At 44.6% G+C, this 24852-nt stretch overlaps 1 protein-coding gene across 2 annotated transcripts in view; it reads right to left on the bottom strand.

The window, feature by feature from the left end:
* RASGEF1C (RasGEF domain family member 1C) overlaps positions 1-24852 on the bottom strand; it is a 74509-nt gene that overhangs the window by 20729 nt on the left and 28928 nt on the right. For both annotated transcript variants that reach the window (XM_082063742.1, XM_082063743.1), the window contains exons 2-6: positions 11623-11805; positions 9857-9979; positions 7203-7340; positions 3517-3729; positions 1362-1436 (exon numbers count right to left, since the gene is read on the bottom strand). In XM_082063742.1, coding sequence (XP_081919868.1) covers positions 1362-1436; positions 3517-3729; positions 7203-7340; positions 9857-9979; positions 11623-11799 — 726 coding nt within the window. In that variant the 5' untranslated portion in view covers positions 11800-11805. The remainder of the gene's footprint in view (positions 1-1361; positions 1437-3516; positions 3730-7202; positions 7341-9856; positions 9980-11622; positions 11806-24852) is intronic.

Below are 24852 nucleotides of genomic sequence, written 5' to 3'. Positions count from 1 at the left end.
TTTTCAGGTTCTCTGCCTTTCATTCCAATCCTTCCTGTCCACCTTTGCTGATGTTTCCTTACGTTTATCTTGTAACCTCAATTTCTCTTCATATCTTGGTGATATTCTGTGCTGGCCTTGCATTTGAAATTCCAGTTATAGCTACAGCCCTTGCGTGTACGTTAGTTTATTACTGAACATTTCCTTCTTCCTCTTAGCATCCCTCCCCCTCTATAGCTTTATGCACTTTGATTTCACTCGCTGCTGCCTCTCTCCCACTCTTCCAAAATTCACTGAAATTAGTGCCCTCAACTGATCTCCTTCATTTTACTTTGCAACAGATATGACAGCTGTTCATTTTCAGTCTTGTCCCTCACGTTTGCAGCAGGTTGCTGAAATCTCACTGTGGCTGGTTTGGTATTTCATGTTTCTGACACATCTTTGCTACCTTGGGGTTCCTTCCTAAAGAATGTGATCAATGCACAGAAATACCATCTCTGTGCACTCCCCTCTCCCTGGAACCAACTGCAGAATATCCATAACTCCAATAACAAAAGGAAAGAGCACAACGTTGCACTTTCAATTCATCCATCCATCCATCCATCCATCCATTTTTTCACCATTCCAAGCTATTCTGGTGCAGCACTATAAACAGAGGTCTTCCTGTTATATTCGGCATCCAGCAATGAAATTCTGCCATTGATATATGATGTCAGTGGGAGCCCATATGCACTTCTGGGGAAGAATTTTATTTTCTGGCAGCATGTGAAATCTCAGACTCTCCCTCTCCAGCCAGGAAGTCTCTTTCCTTATTGAGGCACTCACCAAAACGCTGCTTCAAACCCCACTGGAATCAGTGGAAAGACTCCAACTGGCTTCCATGGACTTTGGATGAAGCCCTGATCAGGCGCTCCATTCCCTGCGGTGCTTTGGGTTAAAAGCTATTGTGTGGAGAGAGAAGAGTACGTTGATTCATGACGCACTGACTCATTGCTGTGGTGTCTGGGCACACACTAGGGGCATTACATCACGTCCAGAGTCTTTATGCTTTCAGTGCTGGGAACAGACGTTCCCTGGCTGTGTGCAGCCGTGAGCCATCTGCCCTGGTCAAAGCAGGTGAGGAGGAACAAGCCAGAAAGAAGAACATCAGGGAGCTGCCCAGTCTCCGGCCAGGATGTACTCTCACCAGGAAGGAATGGCAATAACCTGCCAGTGCCGGCTCTACCAACAAGTCCCATCCTTGCCGTGAGAATACAGGTCATCAGTTGGCCTGGCCATGGTCAACATGTGCCCCAGGCCCTGGTCTGATGGATCTCATCCCACCAGTTCATGTAGAACAAACTGTCATTGCAGGAGACACTTTGCATACAGACAAATCATACCTTGGTGCCATCCAGAGGGTCTTTATGTACAAATGCCTGCACAAACTCCTCGGGTCCAATGTGACTTAGCCTTTCCTATTAGAGAGGGCAAAAAAGACAGAGAGGAAGAAATAAGAAAGCAGCCCAGAAACTATTCTGTTCCCCTTGGTAAGATATCCCCACTATCTGTCAGCTCTGAATGGTGTCACTGAACTGGTAGACAGCCAACTAGCACCGGACATTAAAATTCATAAGAACAATTAGAGTTATTTCAGCAGAAAGAAGAAAAGGAGAATAAATATGTCTCATTACTGACAAGACACAGTTAAAGCCCCCTCTATTGCGCAGAGAGAAAGGCGCTGGATGCACAGGTGTCCAACAGGAGCCAGCAGACCTCAGTTCTGTGCTTGGCGCTGCCACAGACCTGCTGTGCTCCTGCAGAACTCAACAGCCTCGTTCCCCAGCTGTTAGTATGGTAGCAATGCTGTGATCTGGTAACCCCAGCAATCCGGTGCTCAGGTGAGGCTCAGGTGATGGCCCAAGGTGGTGGCTCTGTGCCACTGGGGAAGGAAGGCACTGAAGACACACAGGTCACGTTAAAGACCATAGTGTCCCAGGCACGATCCAAAACAAGATTAACCACAGCATCCAGGTCTCTCTTAGTAAAGAACAGTCCACCTTCACCAGCTCCTGAACAAACCTGGCAGTTCCAGCCACACCACTGGCCTTCTTTTTAGGCTTTTCAATTCCCTTAAACATGTTTACTAGAAAAAAAAAATATTTGTTGTAGGCTACAAAGGTATTTCAGAAGAGATATTTTGGAATTCCTACACCCCAAACTTAGACCACTCAAGCAACAATTAAATTAATAGTAGTTTTGCTTAAGTGAAAATTTTATGGCTACTCCTGTGCCATTTCTTTTGGCTTCTCACCTTGCCACTGATAACAGTATAGGACTCTTAATAGTTAATAACTGTTATCAAATAAAGAGCAAATAATTTTTACTAACAAATAAGCTTTGGACAGTTTCAGTGCCGAGTAGCTGGTGTACCCAATGCAGTAAGTGAAAGAGAAGGCACAGAGCATTTATTACAGTAAACTGAATGAAGACCTCCAGCTGTATGAGTTTTAAAAGTGCAGCAGTGCCCCAGTTACAGGGAATCTTCCCTTGGAAGACAGTTGTACTGTAGAGGAAAAGAAAAGCAAGCAAAACTCCCCAGGCAAAAAGACTTCTACTCTTTGGCTTAAGCTATATAAAGCAAAGAAAGCCAAACCTGCACATTCTGAAAACTAACCAAGGTGAGATGATCCTAAATTTGGGATTTCTGAACTATTCCACTGCTTCACAAATAGAATATCGACTACCTTCAGAATTCCCAAGGCAATTCCATGATATTCACTTCAATCCACAGTCCATTTCATGGTTTGTTATTCCAGCCTTCCTCTCAAGGATGAGCACTGTCTACAGAAGGACAGGCAGCAGGGAATCACTACAGCATCAAGAATTCTGCAGATGGCAGCAATGCTTTGTGTACTTCTGTGAACACCCAGGAGGTCTACAAGGAGGACCTGAACCTGGGCGAAGGGTGTGCAACCCAGTCTGTCCAACACCTTGGTACTGCCACTGGAGCGACTATGGTCAAAAGCCTGTTTGAGAGTGAACTGCAGTCCAAGGAGGGAAACAGCAGACTTTGTGGGGGTGGTATTTGCACAGCCTGGTATGTCCATGCACAAAGTCCAAAAGGGAAGAATATAAAATGCATCAGACAACTCAGATGCTTTGTGTATCTGTAGGAATGGATTCGAACTGTTAAAATTTCTTGCGAAAGGCCTAATGACCAGCCATTTCAACAGCACCTTCAGGTTTCGAGGCTTAGAGCACCTTACAGAACTGAAAATGCCTTGACCTTCCTGAGATTATAAACTCACGTTTCACAAATAAGCAAGCTGAAAAAGGAAAGTGACCTACTCCAAGATGCACAGGAACACTCTGATATATAGCTTGCTTCCCAAACACCTCTTAACCTGTCAAACCCTGCTGCCTGCTGCAGTGCTGATACAGCACGGGATGTGCTGCAGCAGTGCAGACACCTTCTGGTTGTGTCTGGAATACTTAGCGGCTGATGGCTTAAAATAATATCTCTGACTGCAGAAGTTGGGAACCATTCCCACGTACCAGCTCCACATGTGTCAGCTGCTGAGCCAGAGTATAGGGGTCACTGCAGACGCTCAGGATTTCTCTCTGAATTGATGGAGGTTTAGTTTTAAAGGCAACCAGCTTATCAGAGACAGCAGCACTGATCTTGACAATCCCTTCTTGCCCGTGGCTGAGGGTTGCAAGCTTCTGATTCAGGGTTTGTAAAAGCTGATTCATCTTTTTCCAGTAGGCCTGGAGAGACAGGGAGAGAAAGAAACATAAACCACCCACAGAACTTGACAAAGGAGTGTTTTTATGCTGAATTTTCCCTTGTGCAAAATACTTCTAAGTCAGCAACAGGTTACCATTTTATTTTCAACAAGCCTATTTCAGAATACCCAGTTGGCTTAATTACAGTTCTGTGCTCTGGACCACAGAAACAGACTGCAGTCAAGAGCAGAGGCAGGCAGGACTGGCGGGTTGGGCTGGCACCGGCACTCACATATTCCTGCCAAGATCAGGATCAGAGGAGAGGTAATGCTACAACATGAGTTATTGCAGCTTTCTAGAGCACAGCAGCATTCGGTACCTATGCTTTATGTCAGCTACGTGTTGGCCAAGAACTCTACCTGTGAGTGGTGCCTCGTCAACTCTTATATATTAGGAATAAGAAATGTTTCGAACGCTGTTTATCGTTTTTAAGTCTCCATCCTTTTAAGCTGAGGGCAGCAGAAACATACTGCGACTTGCTACCCAGTTGGAGTGGTCTGAGCATCGTGTGGCTTTGAGTATTTAATACCCAAAATGTTAATTTCTACTGAAGGAAGCTCATATCGTATTCCAAGCACAGCCATGGGTTCAGCAGAATGATCATTACTAAGTTGCTCAGGTTGTTTTCAGAGCTGGAGCAGCTCTTTACAGACAATGAGTGAAGCCACTGGCCATAGATGATGGGCAGAAAGAAACGCCTTCAACTCTTCAGAACTGACAGATGCAGACATCATAAAACCGAGATTAGTGAGAGAACTGAGTACCTAGAAGGCAGGAAGGACTTGCCATGGAGGATGACAACATGGGTTCTATTTGGAAGTAAATCACAAAGGAGGAGGGAGAATGGAGGAAGATGTAAAAATAAATAATTGAAATAATTTCTAGAAAATTAAAAACATTCTTTCCATTTTTATCTGTTCCTGATGTATAGTAGCTTCAAGGAAAAGAGACTACTGGCCTTCTTCATGGAATTTCTCATTCAAACAGATGGTCACACTTTTGATTTACAAGGACTATCCTGGATCTAAACTACTGAACATCAGCTAAATATTTCTCTGGTTTATATCCAGGTGTGTTTGCAAATCTCGGCATAGCTTATCAAGCTCTATGAATAGAATGCTTTTTTTTACTGGATGCTCAAATAGTGACGTATTTGGTATTTTGTGAACGTATTTTGTAAACAGGGGAATTAATTTGGGGCGGTGGGGGGCAGGCACAGCACTTAAATCCAAGTCTTCTACAGAACATAAAACATTTGGCTAAAAAACTTTTAGCTGAAAACCCAGTTCTTTTTCAAAAAGGAGTCTGGATGAGAAATCTTGGACCAGCCATGTCTGTGCAGCATCAAATTCTTCACTGTTTGGATGAAAAGCCAAAAAGCAGCATAAAATCGCTTGGAAGACATACATATTAGCCAGTCTTTCAATAAATCCTTATCACGAGATCTAGTTTCACCTAGTTTTGTAGGGAATACAGTATAATAATGCAGATATAGACAATGGTAAACAAAGACTCAGGTAAGCCAACCACCTAACAAAGAATGAAATAAGAGAGACCCTTAATGGACACAAAAGAAAAATATTCAGCAATCAGAGCTCTTGAAGAGACTCACAGAAAATCGGTTGGGTGCATCCTTGCCTAGAAAGCTTTTCTGTGCATGCTGGGGTAGAAATTAAAAAACAAATCCTGCTTTTGCTCTTTTAAAAGCTTTTCCTGCCTTCTTTAAAATATGTTCACTAAGTGAAAACAACATTGCTCATTACCTTCAACATGCTGGTAATTACCTTGCCACAAAGTGACCCCCCATTGTAGAAGGGCTGCATGCTGGACTCTATCAACCAATTTCATTTCGTTGCCACATTAACAGTCAAAAGAAGCATACTACTGTTTAATATTTAAAGAAAATGTTTCGTTCTTAACTGGGAAAGTTCCTCTGAAGACGGCAGGTCTCAGCAGGTGGCTTAGGAACTCAAATTTTAATTAAAATTTCTAACTCTAAATGCAAATCACAGCAGTTACTAAGAAATGCTTCTCAGCATGGAAACCTTTCTAAGCGCATCTCAGAGCCTTTGGAAAGTGGACTCTACAAAGGACAGGAGCGTACACTGCAGAGGAAAATCCTGCATTAACCTACATGGACTAGATGACCTCACCAATCTTTCATTTCTATGATCCGCAATGGGAACAACTTTCTTCTGAACAACTAATGGGTACCACCACTCTTCCGTGCTGTCCCTTAAAAAAGGAAATTTGCAGGATATGAGCTCTTTCTTATATTAATTATTGATTTTGCCCAGGCATAATCATGTGCAGTTACAGTGCCTAGTAATATTTGAAAAGCAATGATTTGCCCCCCGGGGCACCCCTAAGCATTGGTACACAGCTGTGCCCATTCCAGCACGAAGGCATGCAGCACTTGCTCAGGTTAGGCAAATAAACTTCTGCTTTCTATGCAAAAAGTTGATTTTTAGCATTTATGGCTCTTCACCAGGGCAGCTACTGCTTTTAAAGAGCCATAAAGCCTCTGTTCTCTGCCTTTTTGGCTGGTTCCTTCCTTCCTGTGGACGTGTTTTTGGTGGGTCTGTGTGGGTTTGTCTCGCTTCAGATGCTGAAGAGCTGTAAGGAACCTTTCTTGGTGGTGGGCAGGAGCAAGTTCATTGCCTCTTCCCCTTGAGGGAAAAGTCTCACTGCGCTGGTCAAGGGAACTGAGGCCACTTCAGCTCTTTCTGAGAGTCCTTTGTGTTCCTTTCACCTCCATCAGTGTCATGCAGCCTCCAGCCACCCAAAAGTGCTGCCAGCCCAAGAGCGACTGGTTCCATTTCTCTCATGTTTCATGTGGGTAGGAAGGTCCTATTTCATTTCCAGTGTGCTGCAAACCTGCTCATTCCTTTTTTCCACCCCTCTCTTTCTAAAGACTCATGGGTATGCACTTTTTGTTCTACTGAATTGCACCCATCTGTGGCCTGAAGCCAGGCCTTGATGTAGCCAATGGAACTGAATTCTTCCACATCCCATGGTTAACCTAGAAGTAATTAGAGACTCTCTATGTACTATTTGCCCTTGTCCTTATTATTTTCATGGATTTGGTGGTAGTTTTCATGTTTCTGAATTAATTTCTGGGACTCACCCACTTGAATTTGCAAGCAGGTCTCCCAGGGACTCCACTCACTGTGTCCTACTCTGCCACACACACGGCTCATGCACTTGAACACCAAGACCATACTGTCATCTAGACCGAGTTCTTGTCCTCATGTCACTGACACAGGAGAACCTAAACTGAGAGATGTCGCTTTCAGGGAAGCTACTACAGGTTTTAACCATTAGAGGAGAACAAAACTGTCAGAGTTGCCAGGAAGAGGCACGGAACACAATGTGGCAAAAGAAGGAAAAGGAGGAAGCAAGTGGGAAAATGAACATAACATCTCCACACAATGTCCCGGATCAAACATGCTCACCTCATCGCATGGGGCTATCCTGTGAATCATGTCTTTCAGATGGCCGATCATCCGCTCTTCCTGAAAGTCATACGGGAATGTCTCTGTCCACTCTGTCAGCAACTGCAAGATTTTGGGTCCAAATTTTCTGATCCGTGCCTGAAATGGAAACCAGAATGATGGATAGGGATTGAAATGTGTTTCCTCATTAAAGTCTCCCACCAAATCTGTATCTCACTGAACGTGGGGCCAGATTTTCAAAGAAGGAACTGATGACTGCACCTGTAAAATCTGAACACATGCAAACAAACAGTCTGGTGCACAAATGATATATTTTGGCCTGCAAAATATACTGGTACTTAGATGCATACACAACTGTCTGTTTTACATGCAGATTTAAGTATTCTGCACATGCAACTGGCCAGTTTATGGTTGGATGGACGTTTTGTTTGTGCAACCTTTATGCCTTTTTAAAAAACATCTGGCCTTTTTGCTCATTTGAACCACATGTTCTTCCCTTTTGTACTTACAACCCTCCTACAATTTCATCCTTTCTTGAAAAACTGATTGCAATGTAGTTTTTGACCAACAAAGAGGTGAGTTTTTTGCTTTCTGGCCATATGAAAAAACTGCTTAGTGACCGCTGGCAGATGTAACATGAGGAAGAAACAACGCACAAAACACCAGCACTTTGGTAACTTTACCTGGGCTACCGATAATGTTGCTCTCTTCCCAGATAAGCTCAAGGTCATGATAGAACAAGGACACCCGCTCATATAACACACAGTTGATGCCCACTTTACTTTTGCTGTAGGTTTATCTCAGGATGCAGCAGCAGGAATAGTCAGGAAGATATGGGGCAAGGAGGGAAACGTAGAGAATGGCACAAATGGTGCATTAGTATTATCTTGAAAGAGGGCCAGTGAGGCTGCTCGCAAAGCTTCCACCCTCCGTTATCCAAGAACATGTGAAAAGGAAATTGCGTTAAGCAACAAACTGCATTTTTATTTACAGAAAACACAGACCAAAACAAACAGCCTTCTTCTGCATTGTACGTACTGTAGCTAAAGTGTACCCTGTAATCAGGAAAAATTATACTCTTGAGTTCCACAGCTCTCTGCTTTTCAACCAAGGTGGTTAAAATGCATATTCCAGCTTTCCAACAACAACAGGTTTAAATGAACCACATCTCTAAAAATAACTGCTGTCAGCTAGCATTAAGCTCAGGCTCAAAGACCAGCAGGTGGCTGCTAGAGGGAAAGCTTTATTGGGAACTACAAAGGTCTGGGGAGACTTTTGCTCCAGCTGTGTAAACCGCTACTCCGAATTGAAGGAGAGGACTTTGTCCATGTCACAGGATATGACTTGGGGGACAGGAGGTCTCTTGTGTGCAAAGTTTCAAACTCAGCCCCACTCTCAAGAGCACCAAATTAGCTGTGCCCCCCTAACTCTTTGTTACGACAGGCTAGTCCGAAATGCAGACTCACCTCAGGCAGACTGGGAAATCTTCATAATAAGATAATGCTTCTCATTTCTTGCAAAGTTTAATGAGCAGCACAACTTTGCAAAGCTCACGTTTTAATTCTCCATCACAACTCAGAAAAATTGTTTTGGATGCTGCACCTCATCCAGATATTTCTATTAACACAGACTGTACAGGCAACCCAAGTATCAGCTTTCTATATAGTCTGGCTGATTGCTCTCTATAGTGAGGGCAGAGCTCCTGTTACTCATGAAACCAGCTACCCAGGCAAAAACATGCGTTCGGATGTTGGTGATTCAGTATTCTATGCCAAAAATAGTTTCAAAGCTGGAAAGGCTAATCTTGAGAATAATTTCAGAATTTGGGGGTTTTTTGAAAGTTGCAACTAATGCACATTCTTCTCCCCTCCACTGCACTGAAGATGCAACTCCTGCTCCGGGTAATGTACCGGATAGGTCTCCATAAATGCACCAAGGAGAGCTTGGGTGCAATCCAGTGGGATCCACGACTGCAGCGTCTGCGGGTCTGCCAGAAGATGCACATGTGTTGTTACGCACTGTATCAGTCTGCACAGCCCCTAGGGCAGAACAGGAGGAGTGCTGACACAGGAACAGCTTGGATTTTCTCATCCTGTGAGCTTGTCACAGCCTCACTCCTGCTTCACCTCACTCCTGGTGTGCCAGCCTGCACCGCTCTGCAGCACAGCTGTTGGTGCCGGCAGCGGGAGGTTAGTGGGTGGCTGCGTGCTGTTACCTAGCGTTCAAAGTGACAGGTAAGTCCAAGAGGAAATAGTACTGTTCCAGAAGCAAGAAAGCAAAAGGGCAGAGGCATTAAGTAAAAATGGGACAGTGGTGCATTCACACCTGCAATTGAGAGTGTATGAGGTTTACGTCCTACCTTCTTGCATCCCGCAGGCTTCATCACAGCCTTAGAGAAGTTAAGAAGGAAAGTCACCTGGGATGACTGAGACAAGTGGAAAGGGAAAATCAGAAGATTTGAAGTGACTAGTGCCTGGAGCGCTGCTCTTGGGCATGGATACTAGGATGCCTCAATGTCAGGATCTCAGCTGTCATCCTTTATGAGAAAGCTTCATTCAATCCAAAGGACACGTCAAAGGACACACACCAGAGCCCCAGATTTCTCTGCCCATTGAAAATACCTCACAATTTTTCTTCTGTGAAGATAAACTAACCTTGTCCAGCACGGGGTCGTCCAGCCGCTGTTGCTCAATGCACTTGTGACAAACTCGGGACAAAAGCTCATGGGGTTCAATGAAGAGTCTGGAACTCAGCAGGAATGTAAAGATATAAGCTTTCTGCGGGAGAAAGAAAAACAGACCTGCTGTGAGCAGCCACACAGTGGTAATGTTAGCCATGAAAGCCCCAAACTCCACGGTGTTTGCATTTCCACTGGGACGGACCTGTATGTCTAAAAGACATAAGGCTTCCTGACCCTGAAAACTGAACTGGTTACACTGCGTGCAGGAGGCAGCAGCATCTCCTTCCTCCACAACATCCACTTCCAGCCTTTGGTTGCCCAAACCCTGTGCAAACATCCAGCAAAGACAGCATGTAGGTCACTCTGCAGGAGTGAGCCCAGGTGTAGGGGACATGGGGGACAGCACAACCAGGGACGTGTGGAGGCCTGTGAACACTTAACATGGAGCTGCTCAGGCACCCCTGTGTTCCATTGGGTCATGAGCTGCGGATGCCCCCAGATTAGTCACATCTTGCTATTGCCCTGCAGGTCTCACCCAGCCTGTTTTCAGGAATATTTCTTTTATTCTACTAACTCCCAAAAATTCACTTTTATCAGCCAAGCCATATCTTATGCAGTCCTACATCTGTGAAGCTGTGGGAAGCAGGTCTGTTGGATAAATCCATGGATTATTTAAAGTATTCCAGCAGTGAATTTAAAACATATGCATGAATTATCAGTTGTTTGCATCCTGAACCCTCCTGGCACCTGAATTATCTTCTTTCCCCCAGATCTAGCCATGCTCCCGAGCTGCAGGTATAGTATCACATATCACACGTTGCTTAATGAAAATCTCACAGCCTGATCTGTCCATTACCTATTTTTATTGCCTTTCTGTTGTTTGTTTTTTTTTTAATTGACATGCTTCTTTATTACTTATTTTTAGCTGATCAGAAACTGAGCCATGGGTAATTTAAAACATGCTGTCTGCTCTGCATTCATAACTTTTGTGGTCTTCTAAATGGCCCAAAGTCAATGCTGTTCTGTGCTTTGAAATACAAGCCTTTCTATAGAGATATATTAGGACTTTAAAATCTTCCAGTCAAACTCTGTCCTGAATTCCACTGAGGATGTGCGAAATCCAGTAAAGTCAATAGCTTGCAGGACCATAAACCTGCTTCCAGTTTAGATCCTCACACTGTTGGTGAAGAAACACTGAATATTCACTGATGGAGCATGGATTAGGATCCGGACTGTGCTGTCCAGTGACTGCAAAGTTGGTGTGAATATAACCCCGGGTAAATTATGAACCCATCTCTGTTGTCACTGAGGGAACGCTTTGTACATACAGACAAACCTGGATGACCTCAGCAGCTACTGAAATTCAGCTAATTTAATGCCAGTTCAGACATTTTTGCTTCAGTCTTCATCTAAACCTCTCTGGGACGCACTGCTATTTTTGAAGTGCTCCAACTGCTATATCACTAATTCATCACCACCACAGCTTTCCCCCCTCCGCTCCTCCGCCACCTCGTTCTCTTATTTAAAAGCACTATCAACTTTGGGATCTGCTTTTTCATGGGAACAATTACAGAGCAGTGAAACAGCATTTAAAGCAATGCATCAATTTACCCAGCTTTAATTGTATGCAGCTTTTAAATTAGTCCTCTTAATTCAAAATTTAACACATTTGCACTTTTGCATAAAGTGCCGCCTCAATTTATCAAAACTAAACTGTTTATTATACTGTGAATTGCTTACTTCAGGGTAGTAATCAGTGGTAGGTATCAGATGCTGGATTAGAGCATCCAGAGATGCTGAGGTAAGGTTTCCATCCTGGAAAATCAGTCCTCCTTGTTCATCTTCTTTTGCAGTATGTAGATGAGGGCTGAAGCCACATGGGGTAAACATACTGGTAGAACTCAGCGTTTGGGGCATGCCTTTCTACAAGAGAGAAAAACCCATGTAAGAGACAAAATCCATCAGATTCACAGTCACGTCTGTCTTCTGGTTGATTTGGAAAACACAAGCCACTAATGAGTGCTTCCTGTTCACAAAATTAACATGATCCCTTTATTATAACCTCTTTTTGTTGTCATTGGCAGATCATGCCTGTGATGGGAAATACACAGGAAAATGGGACATTTTGATTTATGCTTTTGTGCCAGAAAGGGACAGGAGCTGCTCTGGATTCTCACGCCAATCGAGTGCTTTGTGGTGATTCCCTTTTTTGCTACCAGCCCTGGTCAGTCCCATGTAGGACAGGCGAGATATGTGGGACTTGAATTCTGCAGGCTCTTGAGCAGAATGGAGCTGTTCATTTGAACCTCTGTCCCCCTGAGAATGAGGCAGGGAGAATTTAGGGTGAGAGAGCGAGAGAAAAGGGTGCCACCGAAGGCTTGCTCAGGATGCACCTTGAGAAATGCTCTGTGGCTCCCACAGGACAGGAGCCGTGTCACAGTGAGTGAGGGGCTACAAGCAGGAGCAGAAGTCAGCTGGAGGGGGATGGAAAAAAGGAGTTGGAGGGAACAGAGAACGTGGGAGCTGAAGAAGAGACTAAAGAGTGAGGAAAAGAGAAATGAGGAAGAGGGAGAAGGCAGACACCTCCACTATTTTTGGAGCCTGAGGTTAGTCAGTCCTGAATCTATACTTAGGTACTAAATAAATGTTTCAAAAAGATCCTGAGCACTCATCGACTCTACTAGAGAAGCAGAGTCCTCAGCACCTTTGAAAGAAGGCCAGGCAAACTCTGAGCGTGTAGCCTAGTTTCAAGCTCCCTATATTTCAGTTCTCAGCATTGCATTCCAGGCTCCTTCTCAATTTTGTGGCTTACAATTAGCTTTTAACATTTCTTCTGTTAAGCAAAGTTGTTTCGTTCCTGAGTTGGTCCAGGGGGATGACAGATTTTGCCCTAAGAACTTTAAAGTATCTCCAGCTGCCTCTGAAATTCCCCCTAGAAGCTGCTCCGCTCCCAACAAGAGGCAGCATTATAGGATGTGGACTGGGAAAAGGACAGTGCACACTCACTCCCACATCAGCAAATGCATCATCCAGAGCAAAGGATCCCTCTGTGAGCTAACAATTTGCTTCTAAACTTGATTTTATTCGGTGCGAGGCAGGATGAGAAAGAGATGAAGGAAGGGGAGAGTCCCAGAGCCAAGCTCTGCTCCCTTGAGCAGCTACAGAATGTCCCCCGGGACTCCAGCTCTCCCTCCTGAGCACAACGTCTGCCTGCTAGAAGGGCAAGATCCGCGCCCCGCAGGCTGCTGAGCTGGCACCGACCTCCCACGCAGGGCCACGCGCTGACACTGCCCGATGCTGCCACGCTCAGCCGGCGGGCGCTCAGTCACAGGCAGTCAGCAGATAGGCCTTCGTGTTTTAATCTATTTCTCTGCCCTTTTCTGTATCCTGTTCCATCTGCTTCTCTGCCTCTTCGCCATCCCATACAACTTCAAAACTTGCCCCATGGATTTGGCTTAAAAATTGGAGTTTGTGTTTCTCCCTCACATCTATCGGTAGATGTGCTGTGACCCAGATAGTCAGCTCAGCTTTCATTCCACGTACGGTGTGTTGTATTTGTTCCTGCAAAAGCAGCTCTCTGCCTGGCACAATCCATCTACTCCCCCAAGCTCAGGCTGTCACAACTTGCCAACTCAGAGCAACCTTGGACCGCAGAGGATGAGAAGGGTGTGAAGCCCTGGGAGAGGCCGGGAGCTGGGTCCCAGCACCGTGGGAGATCAGGCTTTACGAGCAAAACTTGGGTGACCTCACCCTTCAAAGGAGGGACTGTTCCCCAGGAGCCAACGGTTCGGTTATTGCATCTTATCTCCTCCCGGGAGGCTCGCCCGGGCTGGGAGCGCAGGCTGCCTCCGGGATTTGCAATCAAACAAAAAGGAACCAAAATGTCAGACGCAACAAATTCCCATCTTGGATGAAAAATAAAATAGAAGTCTAGGATTATAGTTTAGTTTAAAGAGCAGAATATCTGAATGTCATCCCAGTCAGAATAGAAGTTGAAGTATCTAGTTTTAATGAATGTGCAGATGTGCCTGTTAATAAGGCTCTAAGAGCAAGTAATTGCTGCTTTTTGTACACAGCTCAGACTCCGTGTAGTAAATGGGAAACACTGCCAAATCCTATTTGTTACTTCTAACATGCTCTATGTTACGTCTTGTTTCTATGGTAATAATCCCAAGAAGGACTGCATGTCCATATAGATCAAGAAATAGATCTCACGGACATATAGCTGTCTAGATGAGGAAAACAAAAAGCAAAAACAGCTGTGAACTTACAGGACACATCCTGGCTTCGGTGTAAAACAGAATTCAAAGTCATAATTTATTCAGTGCAATCCCTCACTGTCAACACCATTTTTATTATCAAATAGAAACGTATCTAAACAGGATATTGCCTGAACATTTGCCTCTCATCACATGAGAAATCTTGCTGAAATACACAGTAATGCTTCTTGAGGAAAAGTTACCATTTCTTAAAAATCGGAATAAAAACAGCTGTACAGCTGTCACTGAGACATCTGTCTCGGGTACTGTTAAGAAATGAAATGTGACCTTACATTATGAAGTTCCTGGTCTAATCTTGAGATTTTGGGCAAGGCTTCTGTCACATCTGAGCTGATGCCTGGTTGACACCATACTTGCCACTGAAAATGACCTGGTTTTAACTTCATGCCATTTTGGTCACTGTTGACTAATACTGTTACATTCACAGCAGGATGAAGGCTAACTGTACAGAGACTAAAAAACTATTGCACTACTAAGCTTGGTAATGACTAACATCAGTATTTGGCAGACAGGAATTAAGGACAGGGACTTTTCTGCTCACAACACCTCATCTCCTTTTCTGTTCATGCAGTTTACTAACTACTTTTTTTCAAAAGCACTAAATAGAAACAAGGTCTTGCTTTGAAACAGCCCAAATATGTGATTGCTTGCAGTAGGTAGAAGACAAGGTTAGGGTGTCAATCACTCACAGAATACAGAAGCAAAAAGGGAAGCACTGAGAAGAAAACAAACAAGCAAACCACCTTGAGATTTATCTTATTGTACTCATGGTGGTTTGGATGATGAAAAAGGTGGGTGGTGTAGACAGAGCCAGACCCTTCTCCGAACAGCACGGTGACAAGATAACAGGCAACAGCCCAGGCTGCAGGAGGGAAATTCCAGTTGAAGGTAAGAGAAAATCCTCCCCTGAGCACCACATGAAATTGGAAGTGGGGCCTGGAAAGGGTGTTCAGTCTCCATCCTGGGACATTTTCAAAACTCCACTAGACAAGGCCCTGGGCAAACTCTGAAGTTAGCCCTGCTTCAAGCAGGAGCTTGGACTAACAACCATGAGAGGTCCCCTCTCATTAACTTTTCTATTATTCTAAAACATGTCTTTCTTAAACTGGTGCAAGTACTTCCCAGTTTCTGGGCTTTTTAATATAAACTATAGCATGTAAAAATCTTGTCCAGATCATTAGATATTTGTAAAGAAGTCCATGTTGGGTGTAAAAACTTTTTTCCTGGAAACAACAGCCTAGACGTGGTAAAAATGGCCCAGAACTTCACTTGAAGACCACTTGGACTCAACCTGAAGCAAATGAGATTAAAGCATGTGAAAATTCAACAGGTGCTTCTCTGAGCTATAGTCCAATTCAACACATCAGGTTTTGCTGTTTTGCTCTCACTTCAGAAGGAAATCAAATGCCAATTTCAACCAAAAATTTGCAGGATGACAGATCTCAAAAGTGTCTGAGTTCCTCCATGTGCCATTAAGCTGAGCAGCTGGGCAGAGGAAAAAGACCCAAATTATTACCCTTCTGGGCAGAGAGCAACAGTGTGAGCTGACCTGTCACTGGACTCAAGAGGGCTTGTATGGAGGTGGGAGACTTTACAAATACTCTAGCAGAAGGAACAGCATCCACCAGCCTTGCTAAGTACAGGGAAACTGAATGATGCAAGAAAAAGCCAAACCCCCAAGGTTCATAAATTCTGCTGTTCTTATGCATGCTTATTAAGACCTGGACATTTCCAGCAGTAAACACATGGGAGGGTTGGTGCCCTGACTTTGGAAAGATACACTGGTATACACTGGTCCCAAAAGCAGACCTAGCGCTTGTGGGTTCAGGAGGAGGAGAGATGTTTTGCTAACAGCACACAGGCTCTTGTGGCAGTGACAAGGGTAAAATACAGCGTATGTCCTGAAGGAGCACTCTGATAAACGGTGCTCTGGAGGGACAGCTGCTGGGGGGGGATCCTGGCGAAGGGTGGACTTCCACACCCCGTCACGCAAAACGACTGATGGTACAGGTGGCTGCACACATACAGCATTTAAACTGTCCCTGTGCTCTAAAGGACTGAGAGCTGGAGATGTGAAAACATCTCTGCACCGGTTAAAAGAAAATTTAAAAGGGAAAAGAAGAGGCAAGGGGAGACTTTCTGGGACTGGTTTCCATTACACAGGACCTTCCATGTGGGAGAAGGCAGAGCATGCAGCTCCTTCCTTGCCTACAGAAAAGCAAAGTTATATAAATAGGAAAAAAACCACATTGGATTCAACACTGACATCTGCAAAAAAGCAACACAAAATGCTACTGAGCCAGTACCACAGCATTTTGCATTTATTTCACCAAAATGTTTAGATGACCAGCAGTGGCACAGCTCAGTCAGTGGTCCCAGCTCTGTGCAGGTGGTGCTGAGCCAGAAGGCACCAGAAAGGTCCCTCCCCAACAAGTGTGGGGACACTGCACAGCAAGGTGTCCTGGTGACCCTCTGTCCTTAGGAATGAGAAGGACAACGGTGTCGCATCAGATCACAGTGGGCTCCTCAATGTTCTCCCAGGTCGTGGGGCTGTGTGTACAGCCAAGGATTCTCTGACTGGGAAATGCAACAGCTCAAGCAACAGCTTGTTCAGCTGTGGCTTTTCTGGATGGTAAAGTCAAGATTGCTGGAAGTGAGCCCATTGCCACTTCAGGGGAAATGCATTTCTGGGATGTTATGGTAATAACTGGAACAGGGAATTTTTTGTATTTCTACTGCTACTCTTTTTTGCTGTTGTTCTGTTTCATCATCCCTAGCTTTTATTGGCTATTACAAAGTGCCTTTTCTTTACATTCTTTTAATATATTTCATACTTTCATAAGATTAGAAAATAAGTTAAAAAATAATTGCAATATACTGCTTTTTAATCTTTCTCCACTGGCCAGGACTGCTAAGTATTCCAACACGGTGATGGAAACAGACAATCCATAGAGACTTCTCACTACAAATTACACTGCTTACACAAAAGTATTTAAGTATTTGATTCACTGAGCCAAAGCATGAGACCAAACAATCACTGATGCTTGGGAGAAAAGCCACCCACAAACTCTGCAAGTGCCTTAAAACCTCTGGAAAAACAGTGCCCAAACCTGGAAAGCTGAGCTGGGCATGGCTTAAAGAAAGGACTGCCAGGCCATGCACATAACATGGGCCCTCCAGTCTGCAGCGAGAGGTTCCGTGTGCTAGAGGATGGTTAACAGGCTGCCAGCGCTGCCGTCCTGGGCCAGCCAGGAGGGTAAATAGCCCAGCAGCGTTCCCCACTCCACCACCCACTGTTACAAACATCCCTGTGGCAAGTACAGTTAATGCTTATGCGGACACGAAATGTTCAGGAAATATTTAATGTGTTTTTCAGCAGCTTTGATGTGATAAGTGTTTTATCCTTTTATCAAAAACTTAATCACACTGTTTACTTTTGATCTTCATTTCATCTCTGCCTTCCATCTGTTCTGCCTCTCTCAAGGGGAAACAAGAGCTGGTACCATGTGACGAATGGAGCGGGGCTGCAGTCTTATCTTCCCACCCACTTAACTTTCAGATTAACAAAACAAATAAAACCCTTCCCACTTCAGGGATGAATGGCACAAGCTTTTGACAATCCACCAGAATTACAGGAGCTAGAGAGGATGGTAAGGGAAGGCGAGGAGGTTGTGGCCATCTGTGCCATGAGGCAGTCTCACTCGCTATCCTGCTCATGACAGGGGGCTCCTTCTTGAAAGAACTGGGGATGTGCAAGTCAGCACTCAGTGAGCAGGGGATAAATCAAGGGTGTGGGAGGCTCAAGGTCAAGTACAATCTGGCAAGGCACAGACTTCAACAAATATATCTAATCCAGAATCAGTTGGACTGGTTCTTACTCCCATCTGGGAACATCTCCCATCCTATCTCAGCCCTGCAAATGTCTTTATTGATCCAACTTTCACCCACACCAGACAGTTCAAGGAAGTGAAGATGGTTCACACTAAAACATTTTGGAAATCTTCCTGGAGAATTCTTGACCAGCTTTAGTAACAAAACTTATTATCCAACCATCACTAATCTCTCTATGTGACACTGGAAGAGCTTTGCTGAGGGATTTGCTCTGCTCTGAAAACATGAGGAGCTAAGGGATGAAACGGCAGGAAAAGAGAAAGAATCACAAGCAACCAGCATCTTTCCTACGTGGATGCTGACCCAAGTGAACAGACTGCACAGGCCTGCAGCTCAACGCAGACATACACAGATCTCTTCTTCACGATTTAGCTGCCATACCACCAAAACCAAGGCCCTGTTTGTCCTAATTGACATACAGGTGAATCCTGCCCCAAACAAAAGTCACTAATGTGATGGACAAACAGTAAGGTAGGAAACTGGAGCCAAAGGTGATCTACTTAATGCCACAGGTGGGATAAGAACCAACTCCTGGTCTTATTCTTTGGGCTTTGGGGTCCAAGCTTTAACCAGAGTTACCACTGAGGTAGCTTGGAAAAGACCTTGACTCCTATACTGAGACTCAAGTAGGTAATGACCGAAGGAGCCGAAACAACTGCACTGTGGAGCAGGCTGAACAGTGAAGGCCAGTTTCAAACCCTCCCTATTGACAACTTCACAGACAGCCTGAACGTGCAAAGTAGAGCCAGAAGGATTTAGCTGTATGTAGATGCGTTATTTGGCATGAAGACACTTTTAGCAACGATCCTTCTCATCTGTGCCGCACACTCCCTGCAGGCTGGGATACGGCGTGAGTCCTTCTGCCCTTCCCCATAAAGCTCTTGCTTTCTGCCCCATCCCTGGGGAACAAACCCCGCTCCGTGCTCCAGGACACCACGACACACAGTCGGGTTTTATCTGCCTCGGTACTGACTGACCACACTCATACAAGCTCTAAATACCGGTGGGCTCAGCAGAAACCTCAGTAACAGATACTCATTTTTCTTTACATTGCTTTCAGTAATTTTCCAGCTATTCATTTCTGCAGAAAAAAAAAAAAAAATCAGAACATAATTGTAATGACTTAAAATTCCAACTTTTCTCTATTTATTTTGTAGTGAGGAAGGCAGAGGCAAGAGAAGAGAAAGTATTCTGATGTTTCAGAAAACAAAAAGGAAACCCACTGCAAAGTAATTGCTTCTGCTTCTCAAGGCCATGGTTATAAATGTTTTTTCAGCAAGAGTACCTGGCATTAACAAACTCGTAATGTATTTTATGCTGATGTAATTAGCAAACTGGTAGCAGGTATAACTTTCTTTTCACCTTTTCGACAGGCCATAAAACATTCAATTTACAGTCCATGAAGTTGTAAGATTGCAGAAAACTCAACTTGTCAATCCCAATACTGTTGGAAATGGTTAAATGAGCAATATAATGAAGCTATGCAACTTAGAAACATGAAGAAATCACAGGGGAAAAGAACCGTGGGATGGGAAAGGTGGGGAAAGACACTTAACTGGAACATTCTTCAGTTCAGTGATTGCATCTCAATGTGGGCTGGATCCGTCCCTGTTCCTACCCTTTCCCTTTATCAGCTGAGGCACTTTACTGAGATTCACATGAATGAGAATGCAAGAGCAGCGAGTGAATTTAAGGGTTTGGGGTATCTAAACAGAATTAGATGCTGCTGCCCACTGCCATTCCCAGGAGGACAGGCCAGACACGGGGAAACCTCAGCACGAGGTGGGGAAGGGGGCGGCTGGGGGGCTCCAACCGGGGAGAACAGGCTACGGGAGCAACCGAGCAGCAGCAGCCACGGGGTACTGGGGAAGCACTAAAGCACCAACCCTCTTCATCCAGTTTTTCAAGGAAACACCCAAACCGAAACGACCTCTGCAACTACAAACTCACGCACTATGCAATTCTTGGGGGGCTTCCAACCTCCTGGTGAAAAAAACCCAACATTCTAATCTAAGAGAGTGATTCCAAAGATTCAGACCAAAAACTAGGCCCAGCACCTCCAAACCTGCATTGACATTGACCTGGGATGCACAGAGAAGCCCTCAGGTCTCCATCCTCTCCCTGCCAGTGCTCAGGCAAGTCCCAGATCAAAGACTGATGTTCGCACACAAAAAGGAACCCGCTTCTTGCTCTGCAGCAAACCTGCAAACCAGAGTGACCCGGCACGAGCAGCACAAATTCATCCCCTGAAGGCATTGCAAAGTGACAGGAAAAAAGATTCGACTCAAACCCCACAGAAATCACTACACTCTGCATCCCACATATTTACTCTGGGCTAGAACAAGAGCTTTTATTCTCTGAGCTATGCACTTCGCTGCATTCAAGGCCAGCCCACGGGAGAGGCACGCGTATGCCTACCAGCTGAATCTTTTCCATTGTGTCAGTGACAATGATCACAGCTTCTCTGGTACTAGGGGTTTATGAGAAATATGTTGCAGTCAAAATACTATGGTGAAAAAACAACTACGCCAACCAATTACCTCAAAATCCAACGGACACGCCTCAGAAAGAGGCCCAATTTATAGGTAAGGAGGCATTAAATCAATTACCAGCACAGTGCAAGCAAGAACAAGGTCACCTTGCTGAAGGAATATTTCTGTTTATGCTCATGTCGGAGTATTTGTTCGACAGAGAAAAATGAAAACCTGATTATCATGAATTTGGTAGACTGGTCTGAAGTAGAATGTAAATCAGAAATGAGAAGATTTATGGCCAATTAAATTGAACTCCAATCAAAAACCCATTCAGGCAACAGTTCCCTGGGGGCTTCAATTTGTTAGTGCCACATTTTTTTAATAACTTTCTTTTTCATGTAACATCAGCAATAATAAAAGCCTTTCAATAACAAGCAGAGCCATGAACATATTATTTATCTTAAAATGCCATCATCGCCTGGAATCAGAAAGCACTGAAAGGACACACCGTAATCACTCAGGAACTACCCCCCATAGAACTGCAACGGGGTGTAAAGCTTTTCTTCCCTCAGTCTCAGGACAATTTCCCTTTTCATTAATCTGGTTCAAGTCTGAAGTATTTCTCCTGAGTAAGAGCGAGCTGGCATTGACTCTGGTCTCTGATGTCTCAAACACTTTCCCAATATTGTATGTTCACGCCAAACACAGGGCCAGTGGCTTATCTGTGCCTCATCATTATCGGATTTTTAGTAATGTTCAAAGAATGCCTACAACCTATTCCAGATGTCCTTGACAGTATTCAAATGTATGCTAAAGGCAGCAGTCTAGATTTCTCTCACTTTAGGCTAGGAAATCTATTTTCTGCTCTAACATGCCTCTCTCCCCTTATCCCTCCCCAATCCCTGGTAAAACCCGTAGATGGTATAAAAACTACCCTGGTATACAGGAATTTCCTTTCTTCTTTTTGTAACAAAAAATTATCAATTTTTTTCTTAAGAAAAGAAAAAGGATCAATAAAATGTAAACGGAACAAGGAAAATGAAAGTGCTTTGAGTGGCAATGAATTAATGTACCCATTGTTAAACACAGAATTGCAAAATTTGCCCTGAGTGAAGTCAGAGCTCAACCAGGCATGGACGGAGAGGGAAATCCCGGAACAAAACCATGCAGGCAGCGTTCCCAGAAACCACTGACATCAACAGGAGCCTTTTGGCTCAGCTCAGTCGTGGCTGACGGGCCACCACTGTGACTGCCTGGAAAACAGTCAACACTTGGATTTTCTCACTTAGGCAGTGGTGAGGAGAGAAAGTTATTTAAGGATAACTAACGGTTGTCAATCCAAAGGGATGCGCGGTTTTGTAGGGCAGTCGGGGCTGCAGCATCATCAAACTCACACTTAAAAGCCAGAAAGGTGCTGCGGGAATTTTATTTAATACCTAAATACACGGGCATGACATCGCGACTGCCTTCAGACCGCAGCGGCCGCCTCCTCTTCAGGAACAGCTTCTTCCAGGCCAAACCTGGAGGAATCAGAGCGGCTTAAAAGCAGCATGGCAGAGTCTGGTCCCTGTGACACCGACAGCTTTGCATGAGCAAGGACGCCTCTCCCCATCTACGTGAATGCTGTCTCCCCTGCATGCTGTCAGAATTACAATGGAAAGGCTGTAAATAAAACAAAAACGCAGACCTCAGTCCTCCTCTCATGACATCTTGGTGAGAACAAGTCCTGACAGGAATGAAAAACCTCCCGCACTAAGGAAAGCAATTCCGCTATTTATGCAGAAGGAAGAAGGAAAGCTGTATATCAAACAAATAATTACAAGAGCAGCTTTTATCAGTCCCTGCTGATTACTCTCAGCTCAGTTTGATGATTCTGCCAGCGCTCCGCAGGTTGTTCAGAGAGGTGCGTGTCACAACATTTCACTTGCAGTTCTTTCATTTATTAGCACCTACTGCTACCTGTCTTAGTCAAAAATCTCGGCATAGATTTAGAAATTGGCCTCCTGGAGTCTGTCAGGGAGGTTTAAAAACCTATAAATCATATTTTTATATATATACATACATCCTCAGACAGACTCCCTATGTGAATATGAATGCATAATGATATATTTTGCACATTACATATATATATATATGCAGTTATATAGAAGCATAGACATTTTTATAAGTGCCCTCATCCCTCCAATAGGTAAATAAAGCAATTCAAGTAATTTGCTTACAACTGCTCCAGTTTGGGTTGGACGACGTTTCATTTGACTTGTTTTTCCTTCCCAAATTCACTAAAATATTAAACGGAAGAGGGTCTCATCTTCACCTCAGAAACATCAGTGCCTTCTGAAGAGCAACATAAGCTCTGACACCAATGGCAATTTGTCACCTCTGTTAATTACACTGTACTTGAGCAATGCTCAGTTACCAGATTAGCACAAATGCCTCTTAGATTTTCACTCTTAATTGCCGTGATCTGCAGACTTCCTCGAGATTTATGTCCCACTGCAAGGCATCCTTTGCTGTGAGTACCTCTGTGCTTTGGTGTGCAGTGCAGACAACCAAGCACCTGATTTATGGTGCTCACATTCCCTGTCCTCAACGTGCCTTCAAGAACTGTGCACAGGATTGCAGACAGCGGAACTGAGACCTCAGAGCTGAGCCCATCAGTGATGGATCCAGCCACGCAAGCTCCCTAGCTACCTCCTCCCAAATATCCCCTCAGCCCCAGGTTGAAGAGGTGCTGATGATGACACTTGAACATAGGATTTTGCACCAGGGAAGACAGAGCACAGGGGCTACACCAGCACTACCAGCATTAGGCTCTGGTCTCACCTATGGATTTGGCTTATTTCATCCTGGCATCCCCAAAGTGCTCCAGACTGACGAGCAGGCTCTTGTGCTCTATGGATGGCATATGGTCGCGTCTCCCTAAAAGAAATGAGCTCGTGAGTTTCTGGATTTCCCCTTCTGGAGCACCATCTGCCCCTGCTCTCAGTCCCACCACTCGCTGCCACTGTGGGACTTGAGGCAGCCGGGTACTCGCCAGCCCCATGCCTCTCATGGTGAGAAAAGCATCAACGTCATCAGTAGCTGTCTCCAAATCAAAACACATTCATGCTGGAATATGCTCTCAAATTCAACCTTTGTTTGGGCAGGCAAGGAGTCTTCTGCTGACAGATTTTCTCTGGCTGCATTAAGTATTAAAAAAAAGAGACTCTGCTGACATTTAGGATAACACAGCAAGTCTGTAGATGGGAAATAAATCCCTCAACTTCTGAAAGAGGAAATTTCAGCTGCAGTCCAAGCACAAACACAGGTGAGGGTGATGGGCCCAGCAGGTGCTTCCAGGGGTCCCACACCCCAGGAATCACCATGTGCAGCCCCAACAAGCCTCTTCCCCAGCAGGCAAGGGGCAGGGGGAGCCACCACCGAGCTGACTAATTGCTCACTAGCTGAAATTAACTCTGCGAGACATTTCTGTGATCACTGCTAAAAATCTGTCATTAAAAGGGACTGCAGAAATTAGTTCTTTGCTTCCTATCAAAGCACCAGCGATGTGATGCTTTGGCTCTGAGACCAGCAGTCTGCTCTCGGATAAACATGGGAAATGCCTGTGCCAAGCTGCCCACGCTCCATCCTGCTCATCCTCCTGCCTCTCACACTGGCCACCATCAGATGCATCGTAGGAAGGGGCCAGGAGTGCTGTGGAAGGCAGAAATGCAAAGGTTTGCTCACTACAGTAGCCTCTTTCTGCTCTCCAGTAGTCAGGGACTAGTTCATACCCTGAAGCACAAGATTTAATATCCACCCAAAACCTGCTATTGTTAGTTGTTCTCAGTGCCTGTATAAAACTATAAAGTTCAGGAACCAGAAAGCAGAAGCCTTCCTAGAGCTATAGTAGGGAGCTCAGTGAAATACACGTGTTTGAGGATCAGACTTTAATATTAGGGGATGATTTTTTTCTTGGCATCATTCCACTGATTTTTGTGGTATAAAAAACAGGGGTGAATATGGTCCAAGATATACACAAAATGAGCTAAATTCTGAGCTGCACTTGCTGACCTCATAACTCTTCAGCAGTTGAAATGCGAGTTACAAAGCCAATTTCCATAAAGGACATGTTCAGTTAACAGTGGGAGACTGTGCTGACTTGAGCTGTGTGAGCACACTACTGAGATATTTCCCACATAATCTACATTCATTCCATACTTTTTGGAAGTGCTCCTCAAAAGATGGTGTCAAGGGTGCATATCTTATAGATCAGAAAGATATGTGACCCATCAGAAAGCACAGAGACTAATTTTTAAACTCATTATTCTGGTGCCTGGAGAAGG

The sequence above is a fragment of the Streptopelia decaocto genome (genome assembly GCF_964273445.1).
Source record: "Streptopelia decaocto genome assembly, chromosome: 12".
Lineage (NCBI taxonomy): Eukaryota > Metazoa > Chordata > Aves > Columbiformes > Columbidae > Streptopelia > Streptopelia decaocto.
Note: the sequence above shows the minus strand (reverse complement) of the source record. Positions and strands in the feature narration are given on the sequence as shown.